Source organism: Peromyscus californicus, unplaced genomic scaffold (genome assembly GCF_007827085.1).
Source record: "Peromyscus californicus insignis strain IS unplaced genomic scaffold, ASM782708v3 Scaffold_8__1_contigs__length_139910024, whole genome shotgun sequence".
Classification (NCBI taxonomy): Eukaryota; Metazoa; Chordata; class Mammalia; order Rodentia; family Cricetidae; genus Peromyscus; species Peromyscus californicus.
In genome coordinates, this window is record NW_026294606.1 from 44675354 (window position 1) to 44697014 (window position 21661).

Consider the following 21661-nt stretch of genomic DNA (forward strand, 5'->3'; position numbering starts at 1 on the left):
AATCCATACTTGTCATGTGTACTCCAACAAGCATGCGCCCCGCAAATCTCAATAAAGGCAGGAGAGATTAGTGAATTGACATACAATAAAATAATAATCACAAAAGCACCAGAGAACGCCCACACATTTCTTTTCTTACAGAGCAAGTGGTATGAATGAAATATTCTTAAAGATCCTAGGGAGATGGTTAAGGAAGAGGTCCCAGTTGAAGGTCAAGGGAAGAGCAGGCCCCACACACTTGTACCATCAGTCAAGAGGCAACTCTCTGTCTCCTGGCCCCCTGGGAATGTTCTTTAGAATGCAGATTATGTGCCACTCTGGAATGTCCTTCCTAATGAGCTCCCCTGGTTATTCTGGCCCCTAGCCTGAAATGGGTTGCTGGAGATGGTGGAAGCCATCAAGCTGAGACAGGCTTGGCTGGTTCAGACTATTGGTGGAAATTTGTACAGATGCTTTCAGGGAAGAATTTTTCTGTTTACCCTGGACATCTCAAGTAATATGTTGATCTCTGCCTTAAATGTAAAGAAAAAAAAAAAGGGTGAGGGACTATGCAGCCATAGTTCGGAATTAACTCCAGGTGGAGAGGGGCAGGCCCCCATTATCTCTGAAGCAGCATTGATTTCTCTTGTTTCTGACTGCCGCCAAAAGTAAAGCAGATTTCCCAGCAAGTTTTCGCCTTCTGTGAATTTTCAAAATCCTGTCCCTAACCATCTATATTTTCCCATCTGATTCGAAAAATCTTTGTCTACTGATGCAGGTTGGACTTGTCCTCAGTGAGGGGACCAGAAAGGGTGGCTTCCTTGCAGTCTTGGTTCGTTTTCATTTGATGCTATTGTCTAAGGTATATGTGAATAGATGTTTAATTTACCAAGCCAAATTCTTCCTGTTAACTCACATTAGATCCCATATTCCCTTCTTTCAGACATCTTGTACCATCAAGGTGAGTACACTGAGGCCTTTTCCCCTCTCCTCCACCAGCACCCCTTATCTGCCCCCTCCTATTTCCCCTGCTCTTTATAAAAACCCAACGTTCATACTTAAATTAGCATTCTGATTCTCAAAATAAACACTTAATTTCCCATCAGCAGACTTGTAAAAGATGGTTTTCCTATAGCAGGACCAACATTATATGTGAAAAAAAAACTACCTCAAGAAACAAATGACACCATTAGACAAAGATTCTTTTAAAAAATATTTATTTATTTTACATCCTGACTGCAGTTTCCCCTCCTTCCTCTCCTTCCAGCCACCCCCCCATTCCTCCTTTTTTCCCATCCCCTCAATCCACTCCTCCTTTGTTTCTGTTTAGTAAAGGGTAAGTCTCTCATAAGTATCAACAAAACATGGCATATCAAGTTGTAGTAAAACTAAGCACCTCCCCATGTATTAAGGCTGGGTATAGCTGCTATGTCTAAGTATTTGTACTCTAATCTCAAGAACATGACCATGAAGGGCATTTATATACAAATGAGTGCTTGCTTTTGTGAAAACCCTTACTGAGGAATAGTTTGCCCAATCTATAAATGCAGTTTTGTTGTGTTCACAAGCATTGGAAAGTTGACAGCCTACTACAGAGTCTCTTGGAGCATTGGCAAGTGGTGTATACTTGGAAAAGTTATGGAACCATTCTGAACCTGTACTGTGTAGCATAGCATAGCATTGATAGCATTTTCCCATTCCATTGTCCTGAAAGCTACTTCATAATATTTAATGGCAGCATTTTCTTTTTTTTTTTTTTATTTTGCAATACAATTCAGTTCTACATATCAGACACGGATTCCCTTGTTCTCCCCCCTTCCGCCCCCCTCACCTTCCCCCCAGCCAACCCCCCATTCCCACCTCCTCCAGGGCAAAGCCTCCCCGGAAGACTGAGATCAACCTGGTAGACTCAGTCCAGATAGGTTCAGTCCCCTCCTCCCAGGCCGAGCCAAGCGATCCTGCATAGGCCCCAGGTTTCAAACAGCCAACTCATGCAATGAGCACAGGACCCGGTCCCACTGCCTGGATGCCTCCCAAACAGATCAAGCCAATCAATGGTCTCACCCATTCAGAGGGCCTGATCCAGTTGGTGACCCCTCAGCCATTGGTTCATAGTTCATGTGTTTCCATTCGTTTGGCTATTTGTCCCTGTGCTTTATCCAACCTTGGTCTCAACAATTCTCGCTCATATAAACCCTCCTCATTCTCGCTAATTGGACTCCCAGATCTCCACCTGGGGCCTAGCCATGGATCTCTGCATCCAGATCCCTCAGTAGTTGGATGAGATTTCTAGCATGACAATTAGGGTGTTTGGCCATCCCATCACCAGAGTAGGTCAGTTCGGGCTGTATCTCGATTATTGCCAGCCGTCTGTTGTGGGGGTATCTTTGTGGATTTCTGGGGACCTCTCTAGCACTTTGCTTCTTCCTATTCTCATGTGGTCTTCATTTACCATGGTCTCCTATTCCTTGTTCTCCCTCTCTGTTGTTGATCCAGCTGGGATCTCCCGCTCCCCCAAGCTCTCTTTCCCTCGACCCTCGCCCTTCACTACCCCCACTCATGTCCAGGCTGTTCATATAGATCTCATTCCATTTCTCTGTCATTGGGCGATCCCCGTGTCTTTCTTGGGGTCCTGTTTTCCAGGTAGCCTCCCTGGTGATACTTCATAATATTTAATGGCAGCATTTTCTAAATTACAAGACACTATTACTTTTAGCCCACAGTATTTTCCACCTGTGTGCACAACATCTAGGACCTCCCAGAATTTCTAAAAGCCACTGTTGTGATAAGTTACATGACTTAGAAATGACCCTGTTATCAGATCCAAAGAATACTTTCCCCCAAATGGTAGACCCACTGACTCAAAATTGAGTATAGGTCCAGCTCAACCTGGATCATTGGAGGACTTCCAGCAGTTAGATAAAGCCAGCATTCTTCAGGAATTCATGAAGCTGGTTCCTGTCTGCCAAAAGGAGTCATTCCCCTTGCCTCTGGCAAAAAAAGACATATGGCTCTCCAATTAGCATATATCTGTGGCACTTATCAGCATATCAGGGTCCATGCTAGGCCCCAGGATCCCTCAGACCCTACCCAGGAGTACTTGCTATATATTTCAAAATCCACACTAGCATCCTAGCCCTTCTCATCTCCTTCTCTACCCTAAACTCCCTCCAGCTCACAGGCTTCCCCTCCCTCAGTTACTCTCTTATAACCTGGTTATTCTCACTAGGCTCTCTCTATTCTCTATTTCCTATTGTTCTTTCTCACACAGATAACCCCTGGCCATTTCCAATCTGCTGGCCATGTTCAGTCTACTTCTTTCTCTCTCTGCTCTGGACTCTCCCAGATGCCTTTGGGTGTTCTCTCTCTCTTATCTACAACAAAACTTTCCCATACCATGGCGAGGCCATGTTGGCAGTTTCTTTACTGCACACCCCTCACATACATCTTCATATCAGAAACACTGGAATGCACCCGTGTATCCTAATTAGTTTTCTGTTGTTGTGATAAACATAATGGTCAAAAGCACTTGGGGAGAATGGGGGTTATCATGAAGGGAAGTTAGAATAGGAATTCAAGGCAGGAACCTAGCAGGAACTGAAGCATAGGTCATGGAAGAATATGGTTTACTGCCTTGCTCCTCATGGATTGTTCAGGCTGCTTTCTTATACTCCCTAGGAATCACTTACCTAGGGAGGCACTCCCTTAGTGGTCTGGGCCCTTCCACATCAATCATTAAACAAGAAAATGCCCTGCCACACACACACATGCCTACAGGTAGTCTGATGGAGGCATTGTCTCAATTGAGGTTCTTCTTCTAAGGTAATTCTAACTTAAGTCAGTTTGACAAAAACTAACCAGAACACTGCGATACCTCTCTGCCTGGCAGAGCCTATGTCTCTCCAATGGGAGCAGTGTGTTCTTCCCTAAGCAGTTGACCTCTCAGTGATCTCCATAAGTTCACCCATGAGACATGAAGTCAAGGAAACAAAAAGCAAATACTCCTGAGCTCAGCCTTTGCCTGGCGACAACACTGACCCCTCCAGACTGCCACGCTATGACAGGGAATGAGGACGCAGGTGGTGTAGGCTGAGCCTCAGTGTGTGAACACAGAACTAAAGACATCCTTTTCTAATTACAGGAAAGAACATAAAATTAGCCATTTTATTCACTTTAAGCATATAGCTCAGCAGCATTAAGCACCTTAACCTCTATGTAGATCTAGAATTTTTTCGTCGTCTCCAGTAGAAACTTTATAGCCTTTACCAGTTGCTCTCCATTCCTCCCACCCCAGACCCCAGTGCCCACCCCTCTGCTTCCTGTCTGTATGTATTTACCCCTCCTGCCCATTTCTTATTAGTGAACTCATGCACTAGTTCTTGGAATGGCTCATTTCAGGTACCATATTTTCAAGGTTGCTCATTTTTATTTTCCTGACTCTATTTCTCTCCCTTCAGGAAGATAGGGTAAAGGTGGGATTGGAGAATCATTACTCACCATGTTCTTGGTGGGATACTTGGCGACTTTTAAGAAGGCCCACTTGCTTCCTTCCTCCTCAGCTTGAGTGCTCTCCCTCTGGGTTCTCTCTCTCTCTCTCTCTCTCTCTCTCTCTCTCTCTCTCTCTCTCTCTCTCTCTCCATTTTCTTTCTTTTAAAAAGAAAAGTACTTACAAGAGAACAAATAAATTAATTTCTCAGATCATAAGCTGATAATTCATTGCATACATTAGCACAGCACAGTGGCTGCTGTTTGTTCTATCAGTGCGCAAGTGCTATTCCAGTCACTAATAATATCACCATCACTTCTGGACAAACCTCTAAGACTGCTTGTCCCCTGAGAATAGGACGAGGCTGGCCTTGCTTGGCATTGTCTCCTCCATTAAACAATAACCAGCACTGAGTAAGGACTCAGTAAATATTTGTTGAGTAAGTGAATTCATGTAATGATGCAAAAATAGAGAAATAATAAGTTAGCAGGTGTGCTATAGCAGGGTTCCTGCCCGGCAGTCCTCTAACAATCCACAGAGGGCTGAGGAATGACCCTCCACAGCCTCTGATTTGAGCACTGTTCTTAACAGACCAGAGTAACTGATAACAAGCAAGAGCTTGCTGTCCAACATGCAGGTCCAACTCTGGCACAATGCTTTTTGTTTGTTTTTGCCTGCTTGTTTGAGAGAGGTGGAGAGAAAGAGAGAGAGATGTGGTGCTGAAACTCAAATCTGTCTCCACCTTAACCAGTAGCCAAGGAACTTAAGCTGAGAGATAAGGAGAAACAGAAAGCTGGTTGATGACAGCCAGAGCTGAGTGGAATAGTCAGAAACAGGGACATGGAACCAAATAGAACTTGTGAATAGCTTGTGTCTTTGTCAGGGTTCTCTAGAGGCACAGGACCCATAGGATGAACTTATATTTTCAAATGAATTCCTTAGATTGCTTTACATAATGTAGTCTGGGTAATTCAACAGTCCTGTCTTTGCCCTGAGAGCCAGTAGATGTTCAGCTACAAGGCTGGCTGCTCCAGAGCCCTAGATTACTGGAGAGCCACTGATCTTCAGTTTCTGTTGGAAAGCTGAAGAAGCTCAGTTTTGATGTCAGCGAGGGATGGTGGTGGCAGCAGGGGCAGCAGCAACTGAAGTATAGACAAGCTTGGGGACCAGGTAGATAAGCTCACCAGTAAGACTCAAAGACAAGCAGGCAAAAAACTATCTCCCTGGGATCTCACTACAAGCCTGCATTCAGGGCAGGTATGAGAAGATTCAATAATGTAACCAGGAAAATCCCTCAGAGGCTAATCCAATGGAGAGAATCCTCCACAAGTGTTCTGAGAGGCTTATCCTAGATCCTATCTAGTTGACAATATTAACCTTCCAAACTTTGTGGTTGTTTTCATTTCTCTGGTCCATCCTGCATCTGTTGATAGTGCCCTTTGCTTCTAATTGAGGACACTTTGTTCTCCATATTCAGATTTTTTTTTTTCATTTGAGTATCTTAGTTCTATGAGGCTCTTACAGTCAGGTCCTGCCCTAAGGTTCTGTGCCTGTGTCCTGAAAACATTTGGAAAGGTACGTAGGAGCAGGGCAGTTGCTATCTGATGGCTTCATCTCACAAGAAACTCAGGCCCTTCACTAGGGGGCATGTCTAACCTGCAGCCCAGGATAGCCCAACACAAAATCATAACCTCACTTTTCTGTGTATGGTTTCTTTTTTTTTCTTTTAACCTCCTCCTTCTCCTCTTTCTCCTCCTTCTTCTATAACTGGATGAATGATTCTAAAATGTGAACTTTGTAGATGATATTTCCCAGTGTCAAAAAGTTTGACACACCTGGGATTTTTCTGATTTATATTCAACAATCCCAAGGTCATGGCTTTCCCCCTCTATAATATAACTCTTCCTGGGCACTCCAGAAACCAAAATTAACCAGTTAATTCCATGTCTGTTAATAGCAACATGTCCATGATGAATAATTCCCATGGCCATCAGTTTGACAGCCCATGGGAGATATCCAGCCTCAGCCAGGAACCTGGCTTTAGAAGGTAGTCTTGGAAGAAGTGTGGTTGATGCGGAACACCCAATCTGAACACTAAAATCATACCTGAAACTACCAGGATGGCTTGTGGTTGTGCTCTCTAAACCCTTCGCAACAATCAAGGAACTTGATGTTTTATCAAAGACAACTACTGATTATGTGACAATTCAGCCCACACTATGGTACCTCTCCAAATACCCCTTCTATGTGTTGGGCTGGAGGTTTCGGGATAAAAAGACACCCTTCCTCACCCCCACTTCCAGCCAGAAGCCAGTGCTTGCAGAAGTCTGAACCAGACAAAGATTCCCATCAAATGCTGGTGCTTATAAAGCACACGCAAAACACTGGACAAAGCAGACACTTAGTTCCAGACTCCAGAGTAACCACTGGACGCAGGACACACCTACTGGACCCCTAACCCAGGCAATACTCCAATATCTTATCAAGCACGGCACTGTCTCCCACCCCTCTACTACGAAAAGTCCCTACCTAACCCAGTCCAGCCAACTTCATGGTCCTTGCCTGGGAGCTACTAATCCCCAGATAAACCTGCCTTTCACTTTTTAATTTGCCTCAATTAGATTGTTTTGCAGCGGTGGAGATGCCACTCACTATGGTCTAGACCTTTCTTTCATTTATTTGATAATTTCTTGTCCTTCGGTCTACTGTTTGTATTCATTTCATTTCTGTAGCTGTGATAAACACCATGACCAAAAGCAACTTGGGAAGAAAAGGGTTTATTTTAGTTTACACTTACAAATCACAGTCCATCATCCAGGAAAGCCAAGATAGGAACCATGGAAGAGTGCTGTTTATTTGCTTGTTCTCCATGACTTACCTGCTTGCTTTCTTACACCACTCAAAACCACCTGCCAAGAGAAGGTACTTCCTGCAGTGATCTGGGCCCTTCCACAGTAATTATTAGTCAAGAAAATGCCCCCATAGGCATGCCCATAGGCCAGTCTGATGTAGGCAATTCTTCAATTGAGGTTTCCTGGTGACTCTAGTTTGTGTCAAGAAGACAAAACGTAACCAGCACACCGTTGCAGAAATTACTTTCTTGAATTCTAGTAGTCAGTATTCTGGAAATGCAGATTAAAACCACTATATCACCTTAGTTAGAATGGCTATCATAAAAATAAATAATAAAATAAAATAAATTAAATTACAATGAATCTAGCGTGGATGTGGGGAAGGAGGGACCCTTATACACTGATAGTAGAAGTGTGAATGAGTGAAGTCACTTCTGGAATTGGTCGGAGGTTCCTCTACAAGCTAAAAGTAGAAGAACTATGTGTCTTAGGGTACACCACTCCTGGGCTTCCACCCTAAGGAATCTGGGCCCTACACTTCTACACAGACACTTCTCCTTCCATGTTCATTGCAGCCCTATCCACAATAGAGAATGGAATCAGTTCAGATTTCCATCAACTGACAAGCAGATAAAGAAAACATACAAATACACAATGGAGCTTTATTCATCTATAAAGAAAAATGGAAATTTGAAATTTGCAGGAAAATGAATAGAACTGGAAATATAAATATATTGATCTAAGTAAACCCACTCAGAAAGAGAGATACAGTGTGTTTTCTCTGATATGCAGATCCTAGCTCTGACTCTTTAATTGTATGTCTATCCCTCAGAGGAGCTTGGGATTCAAACAAACTAAAAGGGGTCAGTTGAGGAGGGCTTGGTTTAAGGCAAGATAGTAGTACCACATTAAATGAAGGTGGTATTTTCATTTCTCCAGGATCGCATGGACTCTTTAAAGTGCAGGTATAATAGCCTGAGTCCTGAAACTGAAGATTCAATAAACTGTGAATCAAAAGTGCTTTTAACTCCATCTGTAATAAATGTGCATAGACTTCTCCATTGTTTTGATTCTATAGGCAAAACAGCATAACAATTAGCTATGCAGCATTTATACAATGCTATTATAAGTAATACAGAGGCTTTTTAAAGTGTGTGTGAGAACTTACATAGGTTATAGATGGTCACTGTAAATAGCAGATGTGAGCACCTGTTAATTTGGGGATCCCCAGAAGTCCTGGAATCAAAACCAATCTCTAAGGACATGAAGGACAACTGTCTACTCTTTCACTTTGCACACTGGGCATTGGAACTGATCTCACATAAATCTCATCCTATGCAATGCTGCTGACCATCCAAGTTGTGTTATCCCATTTAACTGCAGAATTCGCTATAGAAACCTTAAACATTCAAAATGAGAAATTGTTTTTAATATATAGTTGAAATATAGAAACTGAACAAATGGCAAAATGCAGGATTCTTGGCTACTCCTTGGTCATATTAAATTATTTATTTGGAAAGTTTCAAGCCCTTTTACCACGGCCCTCTATTCTCTCCAGGAAGTTGTGAGTTTGAGAGAGTTTTATTTTCATTCTTCTTTTCAAAATCTTAAGTATTAAGTTTTTTGAGGTGTATTTTTGTGCACGCCTCTTTCATAGCCTAAATTTCATATTTAATATTGGCCCTGTCCAGTGTACTGTAAACGGATATAGGAAATAGATACCATAGGAAAGTAAAATCTTGGTTATTACATGTTTGGGGTGAGCTTTATCCCCCAACACATCATTTTATTTGCAAACATCATTTTATAGTTCAGCTAGGTCCTTGAACTTTCTCAGTTTACTTATTTTTTATTTTCTATGCCATTATTTCATTATGCTTTATAATATGAGACACTGTGTTTTTGTATTTTAAATCATTGGGTAGATGGTTTTGACATTTTTTTAGACCACACTCTTGCATATTCCTTCCTACTTCCTTGTACCCACCACATACATATATGACCACATCTGATTTTCCATCACTGCTCGGCTTCAGGTACCCATCAGTTTACAGAATGCAATGGGGTTTTGCTGAGCTTTGTGCCTTTCCAGTCAAGTTGCTATTAGAGGAAATTTCTGAGTAATGTGAGCTCATGGACACAAAGTGTTGAAGACACATCGGGGACCCTGTCTCATTAGCAGGGTAGGGTCTGCTGCGCTTGTCTGCCAATACCTATCTGCCAATATTCTGAAGTCTTTCCAGTTCCTAAATGCTGATTTAGATAAATGCCTTTCTAATCCAAATGAAACCACGTGGTACTGAATGCAGCCATGAAAATAAGCACTGCTGTATGTGCCTCATTTGGAAGAAGCCTAGACAGGCTTGGTTTGAATCAGTCAGGAGGAGAGGTACAATTAGGTTTCACTGTCTGTAACCACCATAAAAATGCCAAACCTCACTCTTGCAGGAATTCCAGAATGTAAGAGATCTTGAAGGTCAAAATTGGTTTTGGATCCTTGGTTTCCAATCAAACGTGATTTTGTGTGGTAAGAAGAGTGAGAGAAAGCCAGGCGGTGGTGGTGCACGCCTTTAATCCCAGCACTCGGGAGGCAGAGCCAGGCGGATCTCTGTGAGTTCGAGGCCAGCCTGGACTACCAAGTGAGTTCCAGGAAAGGCGCAAAGCTACACAGAGAAACCCTGTCTCGGAAAAAAAAAAAAAAAAAGAAGAGTGAGAGAAAATAACAAAATAGGTCTTCCTCTTCAAGTTTCTGTAATGAGGATGATGGCAGGGTCATTTTTTAGTCACATAGGCCTCCAGAGACACATACAAGCCCCAGGGCAGCCTGGGTGCCCTCACAAGAACAGGACTCAAACTACTCGAAGAGACCTGGAGTGATTCAATGAGCCACTCAGGTCCTTTGTCAACCTGGTCACAAGGCTCTCCTAGTGAGACCTGAGATCAGAGACTTGGCATTTGGTGACCCAGGGAATGCTGCTAACTCACCGGTGGGGCTGCATTACCCTCATTGAGTAAATCTGGATTATTATCTGAAATCTTACTTATGCCAGGGTTGATTGTGATGCCTTGTCCACCCACCATGTCTCTGAAGTTTAGGGGACTCAGAACTTCCTTGACTCTTAGTTTTAGGCAGTCAGGCTCAAAGTTTCCCTCAAAAAGGTCACTCAAGCCATGTGGCCTCCGGTGTTTCTCCAGCTAGAGAGTCCCTCTCTTTCTTTGCTTCCTTCTTCCAAGCCTTCTTTACATAGGCCCACATCCACAATGGCACAGCCCTCACCTCTCAGACCACAGAACTCTTCTGACCTGGCTCTGTCAGGTTTATACCAGCAATCAATTAATAGTTATGAATCTAGCATATAATTCTACCAGGATTCTGTAATAATTACTCCAAATAGTAGTTTTCTTTTTATGAATTGATATCATTTCCTCAAAGACACTGTAAGCTTTAAATCCTCCATCCTGTCTGGCACCCTATCAGTAGCTAGGTGGCATTTGATGTCTCTTATAAAATGATTCTTTACAAAAATAGCCATCAGTTAACTTCCTTGAGAGGTACCCTCAAAATATGGCTCAATATGCATGCATTTTTAGGCATATCTGTTGTATGAAGGTGTGTACATGATATGGCATTTCATATTACATATATTTCATATGTAGATTTAAAGTCTGAGATTGTCTTGTGCCTGATGGGCATCTGAGAGGCAATGTGGCTGGTTTGGTGCAGACATAGCTTTACACACACACACACTCACACACACACACACACACACACACACACACACACACACACACACACAACTCAAGAAAACCTTAAAGCATTCATTTATTCTCTCAGCTCTTTGAGATGCTAATGTATCTACCAACTCACAGTCACCAACCACAATCCCTTCAGTTTAAGAGTGTTGTCTGATCAGCAAGCAAAAAATAATTAAATCATTCGTGGTTCTTTTATTCTCTGAAGTCTGTACTCACTTTAAAGCAGAAATGCGTTGAAACCAGGACGTCTGAGAAAATCGGTGGAGGTCTGAAGTAGCAAGGGAAAATGATGCCACTAATGGCACTGATGATGGGTGGGAAGGAGATTACTAACAATTTAGTGTTCTCTTCTTAACTCCAGTCAAGCATTTACCCAAAGAATTAAACTGGTTGAACTTTGAAAAATCTAAATCAAACCTTGAAAGGATGAGTATATTTTGCAGGTGGAAAAGAAGGGAAAGAGGGAGAAAGTGCTTAAAAACAGTTTCCATCCCTGGTGCACCTCTTTAATGCAGTGCTTTTAAAGCAATGCTCAGAGCTTTAAGAATATCTGCTGGGTTACATTCTGGTCTGAAACTGCAAAATTTTCACACACAAAAAAAAATTATTTTGTTTCATCCAGAGTCCCACAATCCTCTGCCATGCCAAGAACCTTCAAGGAGGGGAAGACAACATTCTGTAAGAGGGACTTTTGTCCTTATTCACAGGACAAGCCATCAAGACACATCTCTCTGTCCTGTTTGTTTCATTCCATCCTTCCTGTCTTCCCTGCAGCTACCTCATCCCTGAACTCCCAACTGCAACAGCTCCAGCAGCTCCAGCTCCAGCAGCAGCAGCAGCAGCAGCAGCAGCAGCAGCAGCAGCAACAACAACAACAGCAACAGCAACTGCCTCCTCCACCAACCAGCCAGCACCCACAGCAAGCCTCCCAGACGACCTCCCAGTCCCAGCAGCAGCAGTCCCAGCCCACCCCGCCCCACCAGCCACCACCTGCCTCACAGCAGCCACCGGCTCCCCCAACTCAGCTGCAGCAGGCTACTCAGTCTCAACAGCATCAACCCCACTCCCACCCCCAGAGCCAGAATCAGTCATCTCCAAGCCAACAGAGCTCAAGTCCCCCTCAGAAACCCAGCCCATCTCCAGGACATAGCCTTCCATCACCGCTCACACCGCCCAACCCTCTACAGGTATGCTCTCCATCCTCCTTGGGAGTTTGGACTTTCCCATGGTGCTGTACAGTAGTCCCCCGAGGCAGAGGGCCAGCAAGACATAGCATCCCGTTCTGCAGCGTCCAATTCAAATTGATCTCCTAGACTTAGGGAAGGGGAAGCAAATGGCAGGCAGCTGGGGATGCATGTAAACGAAACAAATAGAGGCCCATTGATGCTGCCCTCCGAAGGATAAATGTTATGTCTTTCTTTCGGTGAGAGGACAGCACTATAAGTGCACTTGTAGCCTGTAATAACTCCATTTTATGATACTTTTTGAAGGCTGCAAAGATAGCATCCAATTAAAATTATTACTAGCACAGTTTTGTAGCCCCGTGGAGAACTGCCTCTCCTGTCCACGAGGCTTGGTGGTTATTTCTCTATATTATGAATACAACAGTGTCTTACCTTCAGTACTTTCTGCTCTTTTCTTTTTATTCTTCTAAATACTCTCTGGGGTTAGGAGGGCAAAGAAATTTAGCCCCAGTCTTATGTCCCAGATTCCAACCATTACCCCACAGACTAACAAGTACTCTAAATTTATGCCCAGAGCCTCAGCAAATATGCATCTTGATACAAGACAAAGCAGCTATATATATTTACTTTATTGCCGTGAGACTGGAGAAATAAAAAATCGATACTTTAGGTTAATCATGAAAGCTTATCTTTAACCTGCTATCATTGAAGAGAAATGAAGAGGAACATTCAGGAATATATAACTTTAACTTCAGAACAGATTAGCTTCCAAAGAGAATGACTGGGATGCCCATGCAGGATGTATAGGCTACCTGTTTTCAGCTTACATGAGACACTTTCCTCCATGAGATTCTAAACGACTCAGGGTCTTCCTAGGTATTATGACAACCAAGTGAACAGTTTATGCATTCACTTCAATGCAAGTTAGCCCACCCACCTTCCTTAGAGGTGAGCCTTCATCCAGCCTCCCCAGCCCAAGGATGACACCAGGCATGGCATGTATGACTGTGAAACAGGATGGCAAACAATATCAAACAAATAAGCACACAGACTAAAGGCAGGGAGATTCATAATTGAACAATTTAGAACTGACTTCACTTGGCGTCCCATTGCTTTGTCTCTTGGAACTTGCTTTCTTGGAGGGGCCCAAAGTTTACCTGGAAATACAGTTGATTGAGGAATAATTGTGATTTCCTGGACAAGTGGTTACAGGTTTCCCTGTGAGCACATTCCTAAGTCAGAGCTAAGATGTATTTTTTCACAAATCTTACAAGGGCAAGACAGCCTAACAATTTTGACATGATACTGAAATGAACACAAGCTGAAAGTGTCTTCCTTGGACACCTGACATCTGATGGGAGAGTAGACATAATCAAATGCACAAATGCTCCGTTCAAGCAGCCCCAGTGTTGTGAACAGCTGTAATGTATCTCTGTCATCCCAGAGAGAGAGTAATTTTTTTTTAAGAACAATTCAATCAGACAGACCTATACACCGAGTGAGTCGGTGACTTTTGCCCTCTATAAGCACACTACCTGACAGAAACAACTTGTTTTAATTTGACTTACAGTTTTGGAGAGTTGAAGTCCATCATAGCAGAGAGGGCCTGGGAAGCAGCTCAGTCTGTAGTAACAGTGTGTGGCAGAGCCTGTTCACAATTGTAAATGAAGAAACAGAGACCAAAGCAGGAGCCAGAGACTGACCTTAAAAGACTTATCCCCAGGGATGTATTTCTGCCAGTCACAACCCACCTAGAGGTTCTACAGCCTCCCAGACAGCCCCACCAGCTGGGGAGTAAGTTTCAAACAGGAACCTGTGGGAGATGGTTCGGATCCAAGCCATGACAACATGGGATTAAACATTTCTACCCTGCTCCCACCGAGACACCAAAATAGGTTAACTTACCAAAGAAAAACCATCCTGCCTTGAGAGATGGCATGATTTGCATCTACCCAAGTTGTTGATTACAACCCAGAGTTGTTTCCCATTTAATAAAAGCCAGCTTGGAGCTGTGTAGACACCAGTCTTCACAGAACACTGACAACACCTGAGAAGGTCTAGCCCTTCGCTCAACTGCCATGGAAATCCCGGGCTGTTTAGTTTTGTTTCATTTTTCAGCAAAGAGATGCTCAAAGCCATGTTCTGTTTCTTTATAGTCCTGATAAAATATTCTAACTTTTCTTGCCGGGATTTTTGCTTCTAAACTCATCAATATATATATATGATACTTAAGTACAGAGTAGATATTACACTAGCACCTGTGGACCTGGATGAGTGACCACCAAAGGACTGCCTTGTTGAAAGTTTAAAAACATTTCTGCGCAGATATAGAATTAAACTCAAATAAGTCTATGTCAATAAGAATAAAGGCACTCTTCTCTTACTTCAGGCATGTGTAAAAGAAAGGAAGAATTTCATGCTAAACTTTTTTCCCAACACTCGCTGCAGGGCTTTTGAGTTTGTGGAACATGGAAGGTTTGAACTTTTAAAAAAGAAAACCATTTTAAAGGCAGTGTGCAGACATTTAACTCTCAGTGGTAACAATCTTTATGAACTAGAATAAAGTGTTTTGTCTGAAAATTATTCAAGGAATAAAGATCAACTAAATTTGTATGTGAGAACTTAAGTTTCATTTATATGATTCTTCATTTTCATGTAGGCTTTACCTTTCTACATTGTTCAAAATCCATCTGAGCAATAGCATTTTAGAACTGCGCAACATAAATTATTAGGGAAAGCCAGTGCATCAGAAGGCCCTTTTATTTTATATTTGGCTCAAAAACATTTTGAGGGATAACAATTATTTCTAAAGCTGTATACTATGATGTCTTCAAAAAAAAAAGTCCTAAATGAAAGCAGGTTGTGAAGATATATTTGGGTGAGGTCATTTTTCAAGATGGAGAAAAAAATGAGTAATGCTGGCAGGTAGCAACACCTAGACAAAAAGTTTCCAAATAGCTCCTGTCAGGGGTTTCTGTAAAATTGCAGTATAATTTGATTTCACTTTTTCACTCAATTCCATGAAATGGATTGCATTTACAAAACCAGATTGTTGTTCCAAGTCAGTCAAGACTCTAAAGTGTTACCCCTCCAGAAAAGCTTGGATAAGAGAGGAACTTTTTTCATGAATTTTGATCATTTGTGGGCAGGGAAGGGTGGGGCTGGAGTGGATAGCAGAAGCTCAACCTGCTGGGCTGTGTTTCTCCACTGAGACTCAAAGCCTGCCCACTCACAGCTTCCTTCAGTCCCAGGAGGCTGAATGGAGAAGTTCTAAACAGGAAAGGGAGTCACACAGGTCCTCCAGAGCCACGTAGGTGGTCAGGGCACACAGGCAGATGTAGGCAAAATGCAAAATGAATTTATGTAGAGTTCATGGAACAGAAAAGTACATCTGGGGGCTGAAGTTTGCCCTTGGATTCAGGGATGGTTTTCAGTGCATGCACACTCATTTTGCTGTATCTCATCTGCACCAGAATAGACAAGGATCTGAAACAATAGATAGAAGTAACCCTTTAGATAGAGAGGACTTAACGGAATTAGTCCTGGTAGGAAAAAGACAAACTCAACATTTTAATTCGATATTAGTCAAATCTAGTAGAGATCCTGTGAGCATGAGAATGGTGAGGCTCTTCCCTTTCAGTACTTGGAGACTGCTTTTCCTGGGGATGTCCTTCAGAGTTTTACATGCACTGGAGACACCACAGGCATTTTGCTGACGTCCTAATGAGCCTACAGGGTCTAATGGGGCCTGGCTGGAGGCCATTGTGGTGTCCTGGAAGGTGATGGCTTCTTTCTCATCTCATCTCAACTCACTCATGGCTCTTGACAAGTTATTGTAACACTCTGGATGTGGTTTTCCTCATTTGCTGTTTCTAAGAATCTTTTCAGGCCTATGCACGGATGATCCAAATGTTGGTAGGAGTCTGGGAGTTTAGTGGCTGCTGAAAACCTTATTCTCAGATCTTCTGAGTATTCTTCAAGGTCAGGTGAATTTCTTCCCACTCAGCTGGATGGCAAAGTGGAAAGAGAGTGGAAGACAAACATAAGTGGGATAATGATAGCAGAAGAAGGTTTTAGCTTAGCCGGAGAGCACAAATTAAGCTCAAGTTTGTGTCCTCAGAGAGTCGAAGCTCTGTGCTCTCATCCCAGATTGTTTTGCCACACCTGTGCATTAGAGAAGCTTAAGGAACCAAATGCTGCATTTAACCTTGGCCTTCTGCGAACCACCTCACATGGTAGGGAGCAGAATAATCTCTTCCTTTTCTTGCTGTACCATGCATTTTAATAAACAACAGAGGGACAGAGAGGAAGATGAAACAGGAGCAAAAAAAAATCTATTTGTGCTTGTACAAGAAAGGAGGGGCCTGGTCACCTCCTCGGAAGTGCAGGTGCAGGAAGATGGTGTAAGATACATTTTCACATGTGAGCATTTGCTGATATACACGTCTAGCAAAAAGCTCAGTAAAGAAATTTGATCAGAATCCCACCTCTATTACACAGGAGCAATGCCTTCTGACCTTCCTGACAGTAGTTTTCCACGGGCACACTCTGTACTGCATTGAAAGTACATATATAATAGGGAAGGGTAGTGTCATATCCGTTTTTGAACCAGAAAGTCCAAATCTTGAGAAGTACTTATTTTCATTATTTTTAAAGCAAATCTTCTTCAACCACAAGCCTGCATCCTCACCATAAAAAAGGCCAAACTCCCTCTCCCTTCAGCAATTAGTATTGATCAGTTTAACATGAGGCTCCTGGCTGTAAGATATTTCATTCATAAAATTAAATCCTTCTGAGGCCCTTTCAGTTCCTTTTGAGTTTTACATTAGAAATCGGTAGCACTGTGGGGTTGGTGACCCACACATGCACACTAATATACAGCCTCCTTTGGCTGTTATCAATTCTGATAGAACAGAGACATCTCTGTGTTCACACAGGGCAGAGTCACTTGCAGAAGTGAGACTAAGGCAAGATCATGCGGTTCTCATCTCAGATGCAGAACTTAAGAGCACCCTCAATGCACTAATTGAAAAAGATAAGAGTCTAATACAGGATTTTGAAATTCAAATGGCAAAGATCTATCATCAATAAAATTTCAGGTTTTAAGCTCTAAGGCCAGGCTGAGTTGGAGTCAGTTCTAAAGCACAAGGGGGAAACACAAGGAATACTGGTATGCTGGCCTGAACTTGAGACTTTCCTTTTCATGGTTAAAATGCTGCATTAAGTTGTTTTGCATCTTGACCCTCCATGCAGTCCCTATGCTTAGCATTCTCTCACTCATGCCTCCTACACCTTCTGCTACTAGAGTGTTAATGGTGTAGTTAGCAAACATTCTCCACAACCAGTGGCAACCCGTCTCTTGTAAGTTTCAGTGTGCCTTACATCCTACTTTCTAGATGTACCGGAAAACGCAAAAATTTGGCACAGCAGGGAAACAAAGGCATGTTGGCTAATGGATTAGAAAAGGAGAGCGACTTGTCAATCCATTTTCCTCATTGCAGATGACTAATAAACCAATCTTTTTTAAAAAATTGAAATGTTAGGACAATCAGATAACTCTTGGCTGACTGATTTTACTTAACTGATTTAGGATTTTCTGAAATCAAGTAAAATAGCTAGAAGTGATAGTACTGTCACAGAGTAGACAACACCCCCCCATAGCGATCCAGCCATGAAGACCTTCCTAAAGTGGGAGCTGGCATGGCCTGGGAAGTATTTCCTCTTGGTCTAAAGAGCCAAAGAAAACTTGATTATCATGGATGAGAAAATCCAGCCGAACTCAGAGATTTACTGTGAAGATTAGATGTAACACACTAATAGAGATGTTTTGTGTCCTATAAATTTGCTGAGCAAGCCTTCATTAGCCTAAAGCTGTGAAAGAGTAAGACCATTTCTGTTCACACCACCATCCAGAAGATTGAGGACGTTACTCATGATTCAGCCATTCAGCAAGAGGCCTGATGGGAAATGGGAATCCCTTTGCCCATCTGTATTAAGCACTGAATAAAATAAGCAAAAATGTATTTACCCATATACTCTGTGAAGGACAATTTTTCCTTTTATGAAAGAAAGAAAATCTCCTTTAACAAAACCCTCAGTTCAACATTACTGACATTTCCAAGAATTTATTACAAGCATTTGAGATCCGGGAGGAACAACAAAGTTTATATTGCTTTGAGAGTGGCAGGGGGAAAGATTAGTTTACCAAGAATATACTTATACAGGGCAGTGATTCTTTGTCATTGTTTGGATTTACCATTCCATTGCACTGCTCTGTCGATTAGTTAGATCATGTGGAAGGGGTTTAGCAAAGAAGGCAGCCTGGTCTCCCCACTCACTATGGAAACTCTCAGCAAATAGTAATAGACAGAAAGGATGTGCAAGGTGGAGGGGTGGTGGTGCAAACGATTGCAGCATTTGAATATGATAAGTTCTAAGTTGTCAAATAAAACAGACCCATTGTGATCATGACAATGGGGCAGATTTACCAGCTCAGCACAGAGCCTGGTGATCAGCACCACTACTTCTAGTCCCAGCATTATCTGTTAGACGGTATAGCTGGTGAATCAGTCCCCAAGTAAGTGCAGAATGCTCTGAAATCCTTTTACCTTCCTGTTCATAAATGTATCATTTGGCTGACACTTTGCTCTGAACAAGCAAAACTTAGCATTTATGTGAACTCAATATAATATTCTAGTACTTTAACACTGTTATTCTTTATATTTTAGCCTCATTTCCCACAAGTTTGAAGCAAATTTTCCACGGGCTTTTAAATTGACTCCCAAATCATAGACTCACAAGTGAATATTCTCTAGGTTGTAAAAGCTAAAGTACTTTTATCAGCCTCTGCAAACATTTGGAATGCACAAATGGTGTGCATTGCAACCCTGAGGAGGATCTGCAGATAAGACTCCGTGGCACCTTAGAAAGTGTCCTTTAGAAGCACACACTGCTAGGATCAAATGCTGCCTCTGATGAACACTTGGGTCAAGTCAGCACGTCCTGCAAAGCCTCAGTTTCTTCTGTGACTGGAGGGTGGAAGTGGGGATTAAACGAAATGGTTTATGTGAGAGCAACTAATATGGTTCCGGAGGACAGAGCTAGGGCCCAATGGGGATTTTCATGCATTGACTGTAGCTATTCTAATCTAGGGAGGAACGTGAGACCAATGCACTTGGACAAAAGCAAACAATCTTGGACTATAAAAATGCATGCATACACAGTGATTACACCTGAGCTTTATCATGTGACCCTGAGTTAGAAAGGTGAAGAGACTCTCTGAAGGGGACTTTCAACAAAGGCTATTGAGAATTTCCAAGGGCTGTAAGCCAGAAAGAAAGCAGATGCATGCATTTAATGCTAATGTTGATTAACTGTCTCAGTTTAAAGACTTACACCCACAGAATCTCATTTTTATCATCAATATTATTAAGAACCAAAATAAATTTACTTCCAATTTACCAATGTAGTTTCTAACATGTAAGTAAAGGGAGAAAACTTTTTTAATCATTATATTTACTTAGTGTGTGTGTGTGTGTGTGTGTATGTGTGTGCGTGTGTGTGTGCGCGCGCGCGCCACATGCAGTTCACATAATGCAAAATATTTATAGAGTGTTTTTAAATTTACATGTGTGTTTTTATATTCATTATTTTATTCATGGCCTCAAGATCCAAAGCTCTAACCATTTATTAAATAAAAATTTCTGTATAACTTACAGAATTAATTTTAATCTCATATTTTCTACACAACCCAAAATAAGCTAAAATTATCTACAAATCTAAAAATCTGAGTCTCAAAAAATTGAAGCAACTTCCTAAGCATCATTAAAAATAACTGAATGTATACTCCAGTGCAGGTCTGACTTCAAATTGTCATCACTTATATTTTTCTACCTTTGCAATGTCTATTTTGGTTGTCAGTGAACTAACTATATATTTGTGTGTTTTCCTTCTCTTTCACCATCCCCCACTGTAAAGACCTAAATATTGAGCCTTATGAGTACAAAAGCTGAGCTTAGAAGGGCCCCATGTTGGGAACACCGTCTCTAGAGTGTCTGCTGACCTAGCACAGCAAAGGCGCACTTGCCTCTCTCAGTGGCTGTCTAGTGGAAAGGACAGTTCTCCTGTCCTTGGCTGCTCAGTGAGTCTGTCTGTGAGGCCCCAGAAGAATGCACAAAGGAGGGAGTGTTTGACATCTGTCTGCTACTGGCTCTGTTGAGTCTCAGGACCAGTGGTTGTGTCTGAAAGCCCAGTTGGGTTCCGATCAATGCACATTCCTAGCCCAGCACATTTTATCTGAACTACAGTTTGACAATGATGAGCCCAGTAGCACTTAGTTTTCTATAACAGGAGATATTTAACTGTCATAAAAAAAGAAGTAAAGTTAGAATCCCTTCTCTTTTTCAGCTGGACTCTTCTCCAGAGTGAAATCTCTGTCCTCATGCTGTCAGGTGGCAATACAGGGCACTTATAGCTTTTAAAGAGAACAAAAAATTTTAAGAGTTCAGATAAGAGAAGGTTGAAAAGAATCCCTCTGACTTCTCCCAGGAAAGCTCTCCAGACTGTGCTCTATAAGGCTTAAAAGGTTACATCTTTTTAATTAGGGGAAAATGCCTTTGTACTCCTGCCTATGATCTTAAAAAGTGACGTTCCTGGCAAACTAAGCACACGCAGCACCCTGCATCCCAAAGGACTTGCCAACCTAGGGCCAAAGTCAAGTGCTCCTCAGAGCCAACCTGAGCAGGCAGAAAGTCAATTACGGCAAAGACCAAAGATGGTGTTCTTCGAGTTGCCTACAGAGTAAGAATTACATAGACCCCAGATGAAATGTCCTCAAAGCACACAATCTACAAACCGTTCTGCTAGCCAGCCTCTTCCATAAGTCTCTTCTTCCAGACAGGAAGACTGGCTTATGATCAAATATGTTTTAGGCTGCTGAGACCTTGCCAGGCTGGCCACTATTATTCTCCCTGGACTTGTTTAACTCAAGCTACACAGACCCATATTCCTACAGCTGTCCTTTGTCCCCAGTTCTTCTATTTTTTTAAAAAAGGAAATTGCCAATCTCTTTAATTGGGTTTCAGCAGTGGCTGTACATTAGGAGCAATGAATTTTTTTGAGTAATGATACATAGGATCCTCCTAAGTGGTATTTCTCAACCTGTGGGTTGTGACCCCTTTGGGTCTCTTATCAGATATTTACATTATGATTCATAATAGTAGCAAAATTACAGTTATGAAGTAGCAACAAAATAATTTTGTTGGAGGTCACCACAACTTGAGGAACTGTATTAAAGGGTCACAGCATTAAAAAGGTTGAGAACCACTGACCTACAGGCTCTAAGTGAAACTGAGCATCAACAGCTCTAAAACTCTCAAGAAGCCTCCAAAATGGAGAAAAGATAA

At 42.1% G+C, this 21661-nt stretch overlaps 1 protein-coding gene across 4 annotated transcripts in view; it reads left to right on the plus strand.

Annotated features, from left to right (window-relative positions):
• Window positions 1-21661, plus strand: part of Pou6f2 (POU class 6 homeobox 2) — a 502001-nt gene that overhangs the window by 367716 nt on the left and 112624 nt on the right. For all 4 annotated transcript variants that reach the window (XM_052728712.1, XM_052728713.1, XM_052728715.1 and 1 more), the window contains exon 5: window positions 11848-12260. In XM_052728712.1, the coding sequence (XP_052584672.1) occupies window positions 11848-12260 (413 nt within the window). The remainder of the gene's footprint in view (window positions 1-11847; window positions 12261-21661) is intronic.